This window comes from Protobothrops mucrosquamatus, unplaced genomic scaffold (assembly GCF_001527695.2).
Source record: "Protobothrops mucrosquamatus isolate PMUCROS unplaced genomic scaffold, P.Mucros_1.0 scaffold_257, whole genome shotgun sequence".
Taxonomy (NCBI): domain Eukaryota; kingdom Metazoa; phylum Chordata; class Lepidosauria; order Squamata; family Viperidae; genus Protobothrops; species Protobothrops mucrosquamatus.
Window position 1 is genome coordinate 920,428 of NW_015386333.1, and position 14,488 is coordinate 934,915.

Sequence of the window (14,488 nt, forward strand, 5' to 3'; positions counted from 1 at the left end):
CCTCCCCGTACCCCCTAAAAATTTGTTAAAACAACCCGCTAAAAAAGTTCTCAATTTCCTCCTCTTCAGTTCTTTTTTTGCTGCGCGCCTCTGGGGGTTCCATACCCCGTCATTGAGGACGGCCCTCAGAATTATGCTGGGCCGTACCTGCGCGAGGGGGGAATCGCGCAGGGCCAGCAGTTCCGACCTGGAGTATGCAGCTCTCTAACATGCTATGGCCAGTACAATAAAAAATACAGATAGTCCTCAATTATGACAACTGGGACCAGAATTTTGGTTGTTAAAAACCGCAGTTGTTAAATTGAGTTATGCCCAATTTCAGGAGCTTTTTTTGCCATGGTTGTTAAGTGAATAACTTCAATTGTTAAGTGAATCATGTGGTCATTAAGCAAATCCAGCTTTTCAGCTCTTTGCTTGTCTGAACTTATCTGGGAAAATTGCAAAATGATAATCACATGGACCCAGGCCACTGCAACCATCATAAATAAATGCCAGTTGCCAAGCACTCGGATATCAAACACGTGACCTTGGAGATGCTGCAACAACTGTAAGTCACTTTTTTCAGTGCTATTGTACTTTGAATGATTGTAAGCCAAGGACTACCTGTTATCTGTATAAACAAGTAGAGAACTTCCTTTCAAAGTAAAAAGGAAGGAATCTGCACACAAATCTACATTATCGTCTCAATTAAGCTTTTGGACAAGAACATTTTATTATGAAACAGGCCAACCTTCATACTCCCAATATTGGTTATTGCTGCTAGAAATTGCCTTTATTTCCATCTTATCAATCTGTACTTTTATCTACTAAGTTGATTCAAAATACACACATTTGTTTTGCGAAGTTTTATAATATCTTAAAGAAAGAATATGCAAGTATTTAGCATATAATCTTCATCCTCTTACCCCATGCTGAACCACAGTCTCAGGAAAACGCCGTAAAAGCAGAAGTAACATTTCTGCCCGTTCTAAAGTATTGAAGCACTGGTCTGTAGCTTTTAATAACATTTCACATTGAACTCGGCCGGGAAGAGTTTCAAATAAACCTAAAAGGAGAATAATATTGAACTAATGTTTTTAAAGGGTAGAATATAAGTAAAAATTGGAAACTAAAAGTCTGGTGTGAACATAGGGGAAAAAAGACATAAAAATCTGAGGTAAAACTTAGACACATTAGCTCAAGTATTTTGTTTCTGTGAAGAAAATGTACTTTTTCCAAATTTATGTATTTATCATATTTATAGTTGCCCGTCTTGCAGAAAAGTGGCACAGAATAAAAACAATTGTAAAATTATTAAAACAAGTAAAAATTTAAAATATATCAGCAACATTATATAGCATGGTAGTAGAAAAATTGACGTTAAAAATAATGCAGCCATCTCATTAGATCACCATTTCTTTTTGATCCCTAAGCTCCTCACACAGCCATGTTTTCAGGGACTTCCAGAAGGTTATCAAGGATACAACTAACCTCATCTGGGGGGGGGGGAATAATGTTCCATAGGGCAGGCACCAGGGCAGAAAAAGTCAGTCCCCTGGGTACCAATTCCTGATGAAACTCACAGCATAACTTCTTCTTCTTTTTATAGGGTTAGGGATGAAGTGGCATCGGAATTGGGATTTGGGTTCAGGTTAGGATTAGGGTTGGGGTTAGGGTTTTTTCAAATAACATTCTCAATATTCGTTACTTTTCTCAACAAAGCTGCCTAGGTATACAAGGAATCTTGGATGCACTAACCATGTTTTAGGTTATGAAACACACTCGTCTTTCTTCTGCCAATCCACGATATAATTATTATTACAAATTGTAATTACTTGGAATATCGCTAATACCAAGGCTGGCAAATCAGCTTCAGAATTCCTTCCACATGCAAACTCTAAATCTCATTTCCCAAAAAGTTCAGGGTGCAAGGAAGACAATCACATCTGCTCATCCATCTGTATCACCACAACCAGCATCCAAAAGGAAACTCCTCCCGGGAGCAATTAGCACCTGAGACTCTCCCGAACACACCCTCCAGAGGGAGGGGTGGCAGGCATACTGAAGAACCTTGCACAGGAACTGCGCAGCTACAGATGGGTCCATCCCAGAGATTGGTGGCAGATGTCTCCTTCAAGTAGGTGGTGGTTTGGCTGCTTTCCTAAGCACTTGTGTGGGAAGGCCAGCAACAAGAAGGAGCTCGTTTTCAGGAAAGAATAAAGTCTAGAAAAAGTGCTGCAGATGCCTTTGCGCTTGAGGCTTGAAGAAAGAAGAGGGCGTGTGCGGCTGAGGTGTCAGTCTTATAAGAGGCTCACACACCCCTTTGTGCCCTTCAGCCACCTTCAGGGGATGGGAGGAAGGGAGATCCTGGGAAGGCTGGGCGCCTTTCTCTCTGACGTGTTGCGAGGAGGACAGGGGGATGGTAGAGACCCCAGGCAGCCTCCGCCTTCATCTGGTGATATTTTTTCTGCTATAAACTGAGGTGAGGATGAAGCCATCATGGTGAGGAGAAAAAGCTGGTTGACTGCAGAACCAAAAGTGGAGTTGGAAATCCTGGGCCAGCTGTCCCAATCCTTTCTGAACCCATCTTTTCGCCTCTCTTCACTCTAATACAACTCCTGTTCTTTCCCTTGTTTTTCTTATCCTTTGCTTTTACTTTTACCTCAAGTATCCTGGGCTCCAACTTCATGTATATAAACCCAGTCCCAGCTTTGCCCGGACTTACTCAGTAGGTAGCCCTCTGAGGGATATCCCTGTCTATATCTGCTTGAAAGCCAGACTAGGGATCTCTGGGGCCATATCACAGATGCTCAGTGACATTGTAGGCCAGCTGGCTGTTGCTGCTGGCCAATGAATGACTGAGGTGCTGCTGGGCACTGACAGCCCCCATGCCCTCACTGGCTCCTGTGCATGTACCCAGGGGAGGCGCCCAACCTTAAATTATACAGTTCTTATTATTTGAATAAATGGCAATTAAATATATACATTTTGCTCATGTTTCTGTAAATAATAACCACATCAATATAAAGTTTCTTTTCTGATTGATCATCTTGGTTGCCTCGTCATAGATCCTGTTTACAAAGTTCTTATTTAAATTTGTTTTCCCCACAATATTCAAAGCATTCTTACTGGTTAAGATTTCTTCAAAATTAGTTACACTTAAGTATGTAAGTCTTTTTTCTCATACAAGCCATCCCAACACTTTTACATTTCTCGTATCTTAAAAAAAGAAAAAGAAAAAAAAAGAGAAAACATTTCTTTTATATAAACCATCCCAACATTTTTATATTTCTCATATCAAAAAGTAAAACATAAAATAAGAAAGAAAAGATATTGTGTTACTTGAACGGTTCATCCCTCTTAAACTAATCTTCATTTATATCCAAAATCTTTCTATTTCTTTAACTATATGCAAACAAATGTTTAATTTTTAAATATTCCCTTTGCAGACAACATCAAGCTGGCAGGAATAGCCAACACTCCAGAAGATAGGCTTAAGATACAGGAGGATTTGAATAAACTGGAATATTGGGCGCTATCTAACAAAATAAATTCAACGCTGAAAAAAGTAAAGTTCTACATTTAGGCAAGACAAATCAAATGTACAGGTATAGTATAGGGCAGGGGTAGGTAATCTTGGCTCTTTTATAACTCGTGGACTTCAACTCCCAGAATTCCTGAGCAGCTATATGCTGGCTCAGGAATTCTGGGAGTTGAAGTCCACAAGTCATAAAAGAGCCAAGGTTGCCTACCCCTGGTATAGGGGGTACCTTGCTCAATAGTAGTAACTGTGAGAGGGATCTCAGAGTCCTAGTGGACAATCACTTAGATATGAGCCAGCAGTGTGCTGCAGCTGCCAAAAAAGCCAACACAGTGTTAGGCTGCATTAACAGGGATAGAATCAAGATCACGTGAAGTATTAATACCACTTTACAATGCCTTGGTAAGGCCACAATTGGAATACTGCATCCAGTTTTGGTCACCATGATGTAAAAAAGATGTTGAGACTCTAGAAAGAGTACAGAGATGAGCAACAAAGATGATTAGAGGCCTGGAGGCTAAAACATTTAAGGAACGGTTGCTGGAATTGGGTATGTCTAGTTTAATGAAGAGAAGGACGAGAGGGGACATGATAGCAGTGTTCCAATACCTCAGGGGCTGCCACAAAGAAGAGGGAGTCAAGCTATTCTCCAAAGCGCCGGAAGGCAGGACAAGAAGCAACGGATGGAAACTAATCAAGGAGAGAAGCAACTTAGAATTAAGGAGAAACTTCCTGACAGTTAGAACAATTAACCAGTGGAACAACCTGCTTCCAAAAGCGGTGAATGCTCCAACACTGAAAGTTTTTAAGAAAAGACTGGACAGCCATTTGTCTGAAATGGTATAGGGTTTCCTGCCTGAGCAGGGAGTTGGACTAGATGACCTCCAAGGTCCCATCCAACATCATCATCATCATCATCATCATCATCATCATCATTATTATTATGGATCATCGCACAGTCAGCCAGATGTTCAGACTGGATTTGGCATTTTGTCTACCTATCGAGTCCTTACCAAGGACCTGGGATAGGCAGATGTGGATGTTTGATGTTATTACAGATATCGTCCATGATGGAGGCGATTCCTAGTAAGGCTGCCTTTTGCAATTGACTAATGATGAATTTGTCAATGCCAATGGTGTTCAAGTGGTGCTCCAGTTGTTTTGGGAGTGCACCTAAGGCGCCTATTACTATTGGTACTACCCTTGCTTGCTGTTGCCACAGCTTTCTATTTCTATTTGTAGGTCTTTGTATTTTGTTATCTTCTCCAGTTCTTTCTTGTCTATTCTGCTGTCTCTAGGCACTGCCACGTCCACTATCCGGACTTTTTTGTCTTTCTTATCGACAATTGTTAAGTCTGGGGTATTATGTTGCAGGTGCTTGTCTGTTTGAATTCCGAAGTCCCAGAGCAGTTTTAACTTTATCATGTTCTATGACTTTCTCTATTTTATGATCCCACCAGTTCTTGCTTACAGGCAAATGATATTTCTTGCAGATCTTCCAATGCACCATTGTTGCTACTTTCTCATGCCGCTGCTTGTAGTCAGTCTGTTCGATCTTCTTGCAGCAGCTTACCAGGTAGTCCACTGTTTCTTCAGCGTGTTTGCATAGGCAGCACTTACTGTCTGTTGCTGTCTTCTCAATTTTGACTTTATATGCATTTGTCCTTAAGGCTTGGTCTTGTGCAGCCAGAATTAGTCCCTCAGTCTCTTTCTTCAATTTTCCTGCTCTTAGCCATTGCCAGGTCTTGTTATTATCTGCTTTCCCAGCTATTTTTTTAATGTACTGGCCATGTAGTGCTTTGTCTTCCCATGCCTCTATTCTGTTCTTTATTTGCTCTTTCTTGTAGGCCAGTTTGGTCTCTTCAGTAGTCAGTAAGCCTTCCTGATATACTAATTTCAGTGCATTTTCATCACCGTCTTTCAGATATTCTTCCAAAGCCATTTTTTCTTCTTCAACCATCTGATGTACTTGCAGCATTCCATGCCCACCTATTTGCCTTGGTAGATAAAGTCTGTCAATGTCACTGCATGGATGAAGGGCATGATTCATTGTCATTATTTTTCTGGTCTTCCTATCCATTGCTTTTAGTTCTGCTTGAGTCCAGTCCATTATTCCAGCTGTGTATGTAATGACTGGAATTGCCCAGGTGTTAATTGCCTTTATGGTAATTCCTCCCTTGAGTGAGTGGGGGATTTTTATTTTTTGCCTCGTTTTGCGCTTTTAAAGAGAACGTGCTCCCAATGCCCCTCCCCGTATAGCCAGAAGCCTTGTGCCATCGCCTTTCGCCTGCCGCGCTCTCCCAGCCCCTCTCTTTCCCTTCCTTTGAAACAAACCCTCCCCCAATCCTCCCGTTCCTGCCTTCTGAATTAAAATGAGAGAAAGCCAAGTTTTTTCTTTTGTGGTCTTTACATATTTAAACTGCAGCTAGAAGGAAGTGGGGAAGAAAACCATCGTGAGATACTTCTTCTGTTTTAACATTTTTTCTTTGTCGCTTTTCAGAGTTTTCATCCTGCTTTTGTGGGAGGGCAGCGTTTGGGGAGGGGTGTAGATGCCCCCTTCACCCCCCAAGCCACCAGCTGAGCAAGACGCCCGCCTGCCCACGCTCTTCCCCCTGTCCGAGGCTTTCATTGTTGTGAGCATTTCTGTTGAGGATTGGCGGGTGGACTGTTTGGTTGTTATTCCCCCCCCCCATCTGCTGGGTGTTGCAGCAGGTTTTGATCTCTTCTGTCGTGCTGCGAGGTTACCCACGAAGCACATTTGTTTTTTGGGGGGGAGATCCCCACTCCGATTGCTAAGCTTGCTTAAACCCTTTTCCTCCACCTCCTCCTCACTGGAGCCCCCCTTTGTCTGCAACGGTGGGGCAAGAAGACCCCTGCCGGACTGGGATGATGGAGATCTGCCCTCTGTGGAGTAGGAGCAGGGTTACTATGCTCCCCGTCAATCAGGTTTGATTTCCTTTCTTTGCCCCCCTCCCTGCCTCCCCTGCTTGTAGCTGCTTCTGCGCCCCTCATTCTTGGGTGTTAGCATTGTCGGCACCTCTTTCTCCTGAGCCCCTCGTGCTGAATTACTGTTGCCACCCAAGAGCTGTTTTAAAGTTAGGGAATCTTTGGGGGATAACCAACTAGCACCCCCCATGCCCCTCACTTCAACGGCAGAAGCCGTACCTCCCCCCAAAGCCCCTGCAACCACCTACTGGCAATTGCACACTGTTCCTGCAGCACCACAGTTGCTGCCTGCCATCCATCTAATTGGTTGGCGGCAAACTATGGCCAAAAGCCCAGGACAAAGGTGGCTTCAGTGAATGGGCTGGGCCGAAGGGTGCAAAATGGAGGGCACGGGGCCCATTCGCCAGGGAGAATGGGTGAGGGCAGGTCAGCCAAGGAATGCTGGAGGCAAATGGGTAGAGGCGGAGGTTCGAAAAGGAGGTGTGGCCAAGGATAGGAGCCTTATGGTCCTAGACCCATGAGCAAGTGGCGTTTGGAAGCAACGGTGCACTAAGTGAGCGAGCAAGGGGCGTTGGCCCCTGGGGATGCCCTGGAGATGGTGAGGGACTGGCCCCCACCATCCTGGCCCCAGCCCTGCCCTGCCCGGTGGCCCCCAAGGCACATGCACAGGAGGTGATAAGTGCACGGGGGCCGACAGCATTCGGTAGCAGGGGCTGCATAGCCTGCTGTGAATACCAGGCCAGCCCTCCAGCAGCAGTGCTGCGGTGGCACCGGCAGCACAAGAGTTGGGGGAGCACATGATGTGGAGCGCCGGACATGCCTACTCCATCCCATCTCTTTTTGGTTGGAGAGCTGGTCGCCACTGGTCATCTCCTCAGCCTTCTCGAGGGTCTTGCCCTTGGCTGGTGGGTGAAGCACATTCCCCTCATACACCTCGATACCTACCACGACCGCCAGCTGCTTGTGCAGATCCATTATGCCACCACCAGAACTGCAGGCTCGCCCAGCACGAAGGAGGCGAAGCGATTGGATAGGAAGCCCCACATAGAGGTGGTACAGCATGCCCATGGCCGGCAGGCAAAAGGCCACCCCGAGTGGGGAAAGCAGGATCCCCATCGGGGTCACAGCTACCCAGGCTCAGCAGAGATTGGGGGGGAGGCACGCAATCCTACTGGGACTGGGGGCCATGATGTTGATGGGGATCCGGCTTTCCCTGCTCGGAGTGGCCTTTGGCTTGCTGGGTGTGGGTGTGCTCTACCACCTCCACTTGAGCTTGGTAGCCAGCCGTTTCGCCTTTGTGCTAGGTGGGCCAGGTGCTCCAGGTGGCAACAGCCTAATGGACCTGGCAAGCTGCTGGCTGCATCGGCCCAAGGCGGGGCCAAAGTGCATTGGGTGCGTGAGGGGAACAGGCTCCAAGCGCGGTCCAAGGGCAAGATCTGCGAGGGGGCCAAGGAGATGACCAGCAGCAACCTGCTCTCCAACCGCAAGCAAAAACAGATGGGACGGAATAGGTGTGTCCAGCGGTCTGCATCATATGCCTCCCCCCTCCCCTACTCTGCCTGCTGCTTGAGGGCTGGCCTGGTATTGGCAGCGGGCTGCGGAGCCCCAGAATGCGTCGGTCGAGGGACCGACAGGCTGTGGCTGCTGACGGATACCGTTGGCCCCCATGCTCTCGCTGGCCTCTGTGTGCAGGGGCCAATGGTGTCAGGCAGCAGCCGCCCCGGCCTCACCTTGCCTGTGGCAATGGAACCCCCACCCTGCCTCACCTCACCCCACGGGACGAGTCTCCTGCCTACTGCCCCATCTGCCAGAGACCCTCTGGATCTCCCCCAACCCTGCCCAGCCCCCACAGGCGTACCCTCCATGAGCAACATCAAGGTGGCCACACCCACCCCAGCCACGCCCACCCAGTGGGCCACACTCCCCCATGCCCCTCTTGAGGGCACTTTGCGATAAGTGGGTTTTGGGTTGCAGTTTGGGCACTCAGTCTCTAAAAGGTTCGCCAACACTGCCCTAACCAAACCCCTCACCTAGGAGAGGAGCATTAGTCTCTCAATGAATTAGTCTCTTAACAAACAGATCTCTGACCCAAATGAAACAACCTATCCTGAAAATGTAGGCCTGTGTTGAGGATGAATTCAGTCCTCAGTGGTCAATATGTCCTTTGTTTGAATCATAGGGAGATAGATAGATAACCTTTATCGTCATTTTTTGCTGTGGGCACAATGGCACACATTAAAAATGAAATTTAGTTGCTTGCTCTCAAAGTGTACAAATACATAACACACATTTAAACATACTACATACAACATATGTATAGTCTATATAATTTGAGAAAACCAGTTGGTTGCTACAATCTACTTCATTTTCATATGGAATTTCCTCTACCCTATAAATGTTTGCATGTAGGTGCTGGTGAATTTTTGCAATTTGCAATGTTAGAGCGTAGCAGACTATTAATGAAGTAATATGGTAGGAGAAATCACACTGCCATTCCCTCAATCAATTAAAGTTAGAGGATGACATGTCTGAGATTGCTAAACCACTACATCTGAAGCAAATCTGCCTAAAAGATTAAGTATCTCTTGTTTTATCAGTCCATGAATAAACCAAATGGGAAGAAAGCAGGAAAAATTCCTGGCTGAGTAGCCCATTAAAGATTCTAAAAGTTCAGGCCTAAGATGGAACATAGGAAAGGTAGAATGGATTTGATAGTCTCAGAAGCATCACTATGACTTTGTCAAAGCAACGTAGTTGCTCTCGTCGATCTGCTTTATGTTGTGGCAATCAGGTACAAACAGTCATTTCATCTCCCTGCCCCTTTTATATCAAAAGAGGAGAAATTTAGGATATAGATAATTTTCTAAGATTATTTTCTAAGTCATGGAATACAGTATTTCTTAGATTATATAATACAAAATACTTTTAAATGAAATAAGCTAATATCTCAGGGGGAAAAACCCTCTTAACTCTAAATAAAAATGTGCTTTTTATTTATATTGTGTATTTTAGTTTACAATCTCTTCCAGAAAACAATCAGCTAAACTCCTACTTAGTCCTACCAATGGAAAACTGCTTTAGAAAAAGCAATCTGAAGAACATAAGGTAGAAATCAGAATCTGATTTGAAGAAAAGTATGGTTAAAATACAACCACAGTATTTATACTGCATCCAAGAATGAACTCCACAAAATACAGAGAGACTTATTTCAAGTAAGTATTGTAAGGGATTGCATTATAAGAGCTTTTAGTAAGACATAGGCAATTTATTGGATAGTGCAATTTAGAAGAAAAGCCACCATCACGTTGTTCCTCAAAGCTTCCTGCAAATCAAGTTCATTCAAACATCAGTAAACACCATTCTCCAAGGAATTTAAGTCCAGAATAAATTTATACCTTTTAAAAACTGTGTCTGCTTATCCTGTGAATCATTACGAAGTGCTGATGTGATAATACTAATCTCCCGCCAAACCACTGGTTGCTCTGGAAAATTGACAAACCTGAAATAAAGAATAGGGGAGGGGCAAAATTTCTATTTGAAATCACTAAGAACAGCTGAAATTTTGTTATGAAAAGCATGTTATTAAGGTAAAAAGGGTTTGCCAAACTGGTCATATTAACACAATACAAATTATACTAAGGAACAACAACAAAAATTAACTATTTAAAGGATCAATGCTCAAAAACCAACAAGTAAAAGGACAATATGAAGATGACAAAATCCATTGGTTAAAGGAGAAAGAAGGAGAAAGTTAGAAACCAGATTTTTAATTTTTTAATACTAAAGACATCAGTATTAAAAGTACTAAACTTAAAATAGAAATCTTATTATATAACAAATAACTTTTTGAGAGAGATGGGCAATTCAGAAATGTGAAATATAAATAAATTTATTGCAATTTGTGGTTAATCAGTACTGCTCTTAGTTCTAGATGTAATTATCAACATTAACAATTTTAGAAAACATAATTTAGAAAACATATTAATATAACTTTTTTAAAGCTTTATAAGTTATCTAAATTATGTGTTAATAATTTCTAGTCAATACTGTATGAAAAAACTACTGTACCCAAATAGTATAATGTAATATTTATGTTTTGTAATACATTAAACAATATTAATTAAAAGAAAAAAGAAAAGAATCAGGAAATCACATAAAGTTTTTATATAAAAGGACCTATAGCATGATATATTCCAAACAACCATTTAAAGAGTTTCTTCTAAGAAATAGTGTGTATGAGGTATATAATTTCAGCTTACTGTCATAAAATGGAATTAGACACTTCTATGTTAGCAAAAACATTGGTAATGAAAAATCATAATAAAAAAACTGAGACATGTTAAGTTTTTTTATTTTCTTTCTATGAAAGCTCTCTTTTAACAGAGGTCAGCCCAGAAGTTTCTATGACTGTTAAAAGGGTTCTAAGAAACTATTCAGTATTCCCTTACTTAACAAGTGGTGGGATTCAGCCAGTTCGCACCACTTCGGCAGAATCGGTAGCTAATTTTTTGTTGCCCAGAACCAGAATGGACTTCTGGAAGCGGCATCCACACAGAGAACCGGTTGTTCACATATTTGAATCCCACCACTGATTTAACACTATTCTTGAAGATAAAGTTAAAAGTTAAGAACACTGTTCTTAAAGCTTGAAGTTCCATTTAGCCATCTAGTTTACAATTCTATTATCTATTTTTTCATCTAAGCATCAAAATATGTTAACAAATTCCATACATTAATTATACACTATGAGAAAAAATGTTTTTATCCATTCTGAATTTATTATTCATAGATATCACTAAATGACAAATTCTATTCATGCCATATATGTTAAGTATTTTATTCCCCAAGATATCAGTATTTGGATCCAAAGCAGGAAATGTTCTTTGGATCCAATGTGAGTATATTTGTTATACCTATCAGAAATAGCTAAAAGAAAACTTGACAGATTCTGCGGCTACTGAACGGTCCTAGGAAAATGCATTTTCCTGGTACTGCATGAGCGCTATGAGAATGGATAAAGTGAGATTTCTAACAGGTACAAGCATGCACATGCTGAATCCAAAGAAATTTTCCCACTTTGAATCTATCTTCAAAAATAAATCTTTCAAGATCTTGATTGTCCATCAGATTAATTTATTACAGGTAGTCCTCATTTAACATCAAAGAATTGGGGCATATTAGGTATGTCTTGGTGCAGAAGAATATAAACATGTCTCTAAGGACCTAGTTGCAGGGATCTCCAACCTTGGTAACTTTAAGACTTGTGAACTTCAACTCCCAGAATTCCTCAACCAGCCATACTGAGGAATTCTGGGAGTTGAAATCCACAATTCATAAAGTTGCCAAGGTTGGAGACTCCTGTAGTATGGAATATGTGATATGTACCTCAGGTTTCAAAGGTTGAAATATAATTCATACAGATATTTAAAATGTTTTATTCATCCCACCAGATTCCTGCTTATTGGCATCTGTAAAGTATTTTTCCTCAAAAACTATAGCTGTGATTATAATTACAGGGTAGTCCTTGACTTACAACAGTTCAAAGTTACAATATCACTGAAAAAAGTGACTTATGATCATTTTTCACACTTACAATCACATGGTCAAAATTCAGACAGTTGGCAACTGACTCATATTATAACAGTTGCAATGTCCCAGAATCATGTGATTCCTTTTTGTGACCTTGTGACAAACAAAGTCAATAGGAAAGACAAATTCTCTTAACAACCCAATTATTAATTTAACAACTGCAGTGATTTACTGGGATAGTTTATCCCATCCATTCAATCCTGGGAAAAATCCAGTAAAATACGTCTTACATGTCATATAACAATCTGCCTGCTGATGCTGTTCGTTCTGCATTCTTCTCAATGGAGTACATCTCATACTAGGAAACAAGAAAGAAGAGTGTGAGGAGACAAAAACATTCCTACACTGAACATCTTGGTACTGCATACTTTTCTACCTTAGCATAACTAAAATGAGAAAAAAATGAAAAACAGAGGCATTAACCCTAACAGAGCCATCAATTCCATCATATTCAAATTATGCTGTTCTACAAGTTTCACTATAAGGTTTTCTTCATTTCCCCAAAGTTTCTCAATTACTATGAATTGGGTTTAACCCAACTGTTTTATGATATTACTGGAAAACATTAATTGAATAGAGTGGTCAAGGAATGATGCTTGCAAGTTTTATTATGGAAGCATATCTCCTTTATATTGTAATATTTTTTTCCAGAAGTCCTTCATTCAAAATAAATTTATGAAGGCAACCCCTATTTCACCACATTCTTTATGTACTAAATTTAGGTCATGGCTGTAAATATCTTCATTTTTATATGATTCCTGATCCCCTAATTTAATTTAGGTAGTATTAGTTGTCAGGAACAATTTTGCCCAGTTATTCTAGTATACTCTTCTGAAACCCTAATCCCTTTCTGGCAAAGATTACAATCATCAGCTCTTGTTTAGACCACAATCCAAAAGAGTTTAACCTCTTCACATTCTATTTTTTTTTTAACCTATTTGCCTAGGTTTTGGCAGGAAAGTGTCCTCAAAAACAATTTATCAAAGTTAGAGGACTTCTCTGTTATTGAAAAGGAGTGCAGGCCATTCCTTTATTAATGTAGTGAATGTCATCGTATAACAGGTTAGATCAGAACTGGAGAGAGGTTAAAGATCCTTCTCCCTAGCTAACTTTAAATGCTATTCAGCAGGCATTATCTCAGTGTAGCTGATGTTTTGGAAGAATGAAAAAAAGGGGGAGAGAGAGGAGATACATTGGTCCAATCAGATTGAAAGAAGACAAATTATTAAAGGTCATCAGGATGATTACATCTTCCAGTTTATATTTTAAGAATATCACAAATGAATTAGTTTACAAGATTTTAAAATCTACCTTCAATGCTTTCTAATCCTGCATTACAGAAAAAAAGAAGAGAGGGCAACTAGTTGCTCTTCCTCGTGGCAGGAAGCACGAATATTTAAATAATGAAAGCAATAATCTGACAATCCGTTTTCCCACAAAGATCCAAGTCTGAAGGAGTATGAATTGTTTTTATTTCTACGAGAGGCAGAAGAAAAATACCAAATAATATAAATAATACCATCTTGGATTTGAGGGGTCCTTGAGGGGTCCTCTCTGAACTTGCTTGTTTTGTTGCAAACATTTCATTACGCTACTTAGGTAACATCACTGCTAGCACTAGCACTAATGATGTTACCTAATTAGTGTAATGAAACGTTTGCAAGAAAACAAGCAAGCTCAGAGACCACCAAGGACCCCTCATTTCAACCCTGAGCTACAAATATTCTCCTTCATTGGAATCTTGGATTTCTCTACTAAAGTCTTTTAAAGGAAGCTTTTTTCAACATTATCCCTTCGTCCAAGGAAAAACACTCGTCAAAGGAAATAAAGATGCTGCCTCCAAATGCAAAGGATAAACTCCTCGCGAGTACCAGTTCTCTGGAAAGCCGTAGAAATGCGGTCAGAGGAAGTGAAGCTTGGCTGAAGCGAAGCCCCAGAAAACAAGTAAAAAAGCAGCGTTCAGAACCCCAAACTCACAGCCAACCAACCTGAATGTTGAAGTCGGCAGGATAGAGGCTCCGCGCGGTGATAAGCCAAGCCTTGGCAGCCCACAGGTCTCCTTGGACTAGCTCCCGGGCTCGCTTCACCAAAAACTCACAATCCCCCAGCGCCGACATCTTGCAGGCCTTTAAAACTGCGCGCATGCGTACACATGGTCCAGTAAAGCTCGAGAATCTATTACTTCCCAGGACCAATGAAGTCGAAGAACAATTCTACGCATGCTCAATATCTGAAGTTAAGCGGTCTTTTTTTTAATGGACGAAGTAAATGTCACTTGGATTGAATATTGGATTTTCGTATTATGAGCCTTTCAGGTTACTATACAAGTCACTCTTGTTTTCTTGTAATATATTTCGCAGGTGGAGCGATACTGTTCACTGCTGTTAGCTCTGAAGGTATTCCCTGGGTTTTTGTAGCTAAATTCTACTAATC

General features: G+C 41.6%; 1 protein-coding gene across 1 annotated transcript in view; it reads right to left on the reverse strand.

Moving 5' to 3' along the window:
* INTS10 (integrator complex subunit 10) overlaps positions 1–14,184 on the reverse strand; it is a 47,236-nt gene extending 33,052 nt beyond the window's left edge. Inside the window, 4 exon segments of the mRNA XM_029287220.1 lie at positions 906–1,045; positions 9,862–9,965; positions 12,286–12,353; positions 14,044–14,184. Of these exon segments, the coding sequence (XP_029143053.1) occupies positions 906–1,045; positions 9,862–9,965; positions 12,286–12,353; positions 14,044–14,172 (441 nt within the window). The 5' untranslated portion in view covers positions 14,173–14,184.
* Between the last annotated feature and the right edge of the window lie 304 nt (positions 14,185–14,488).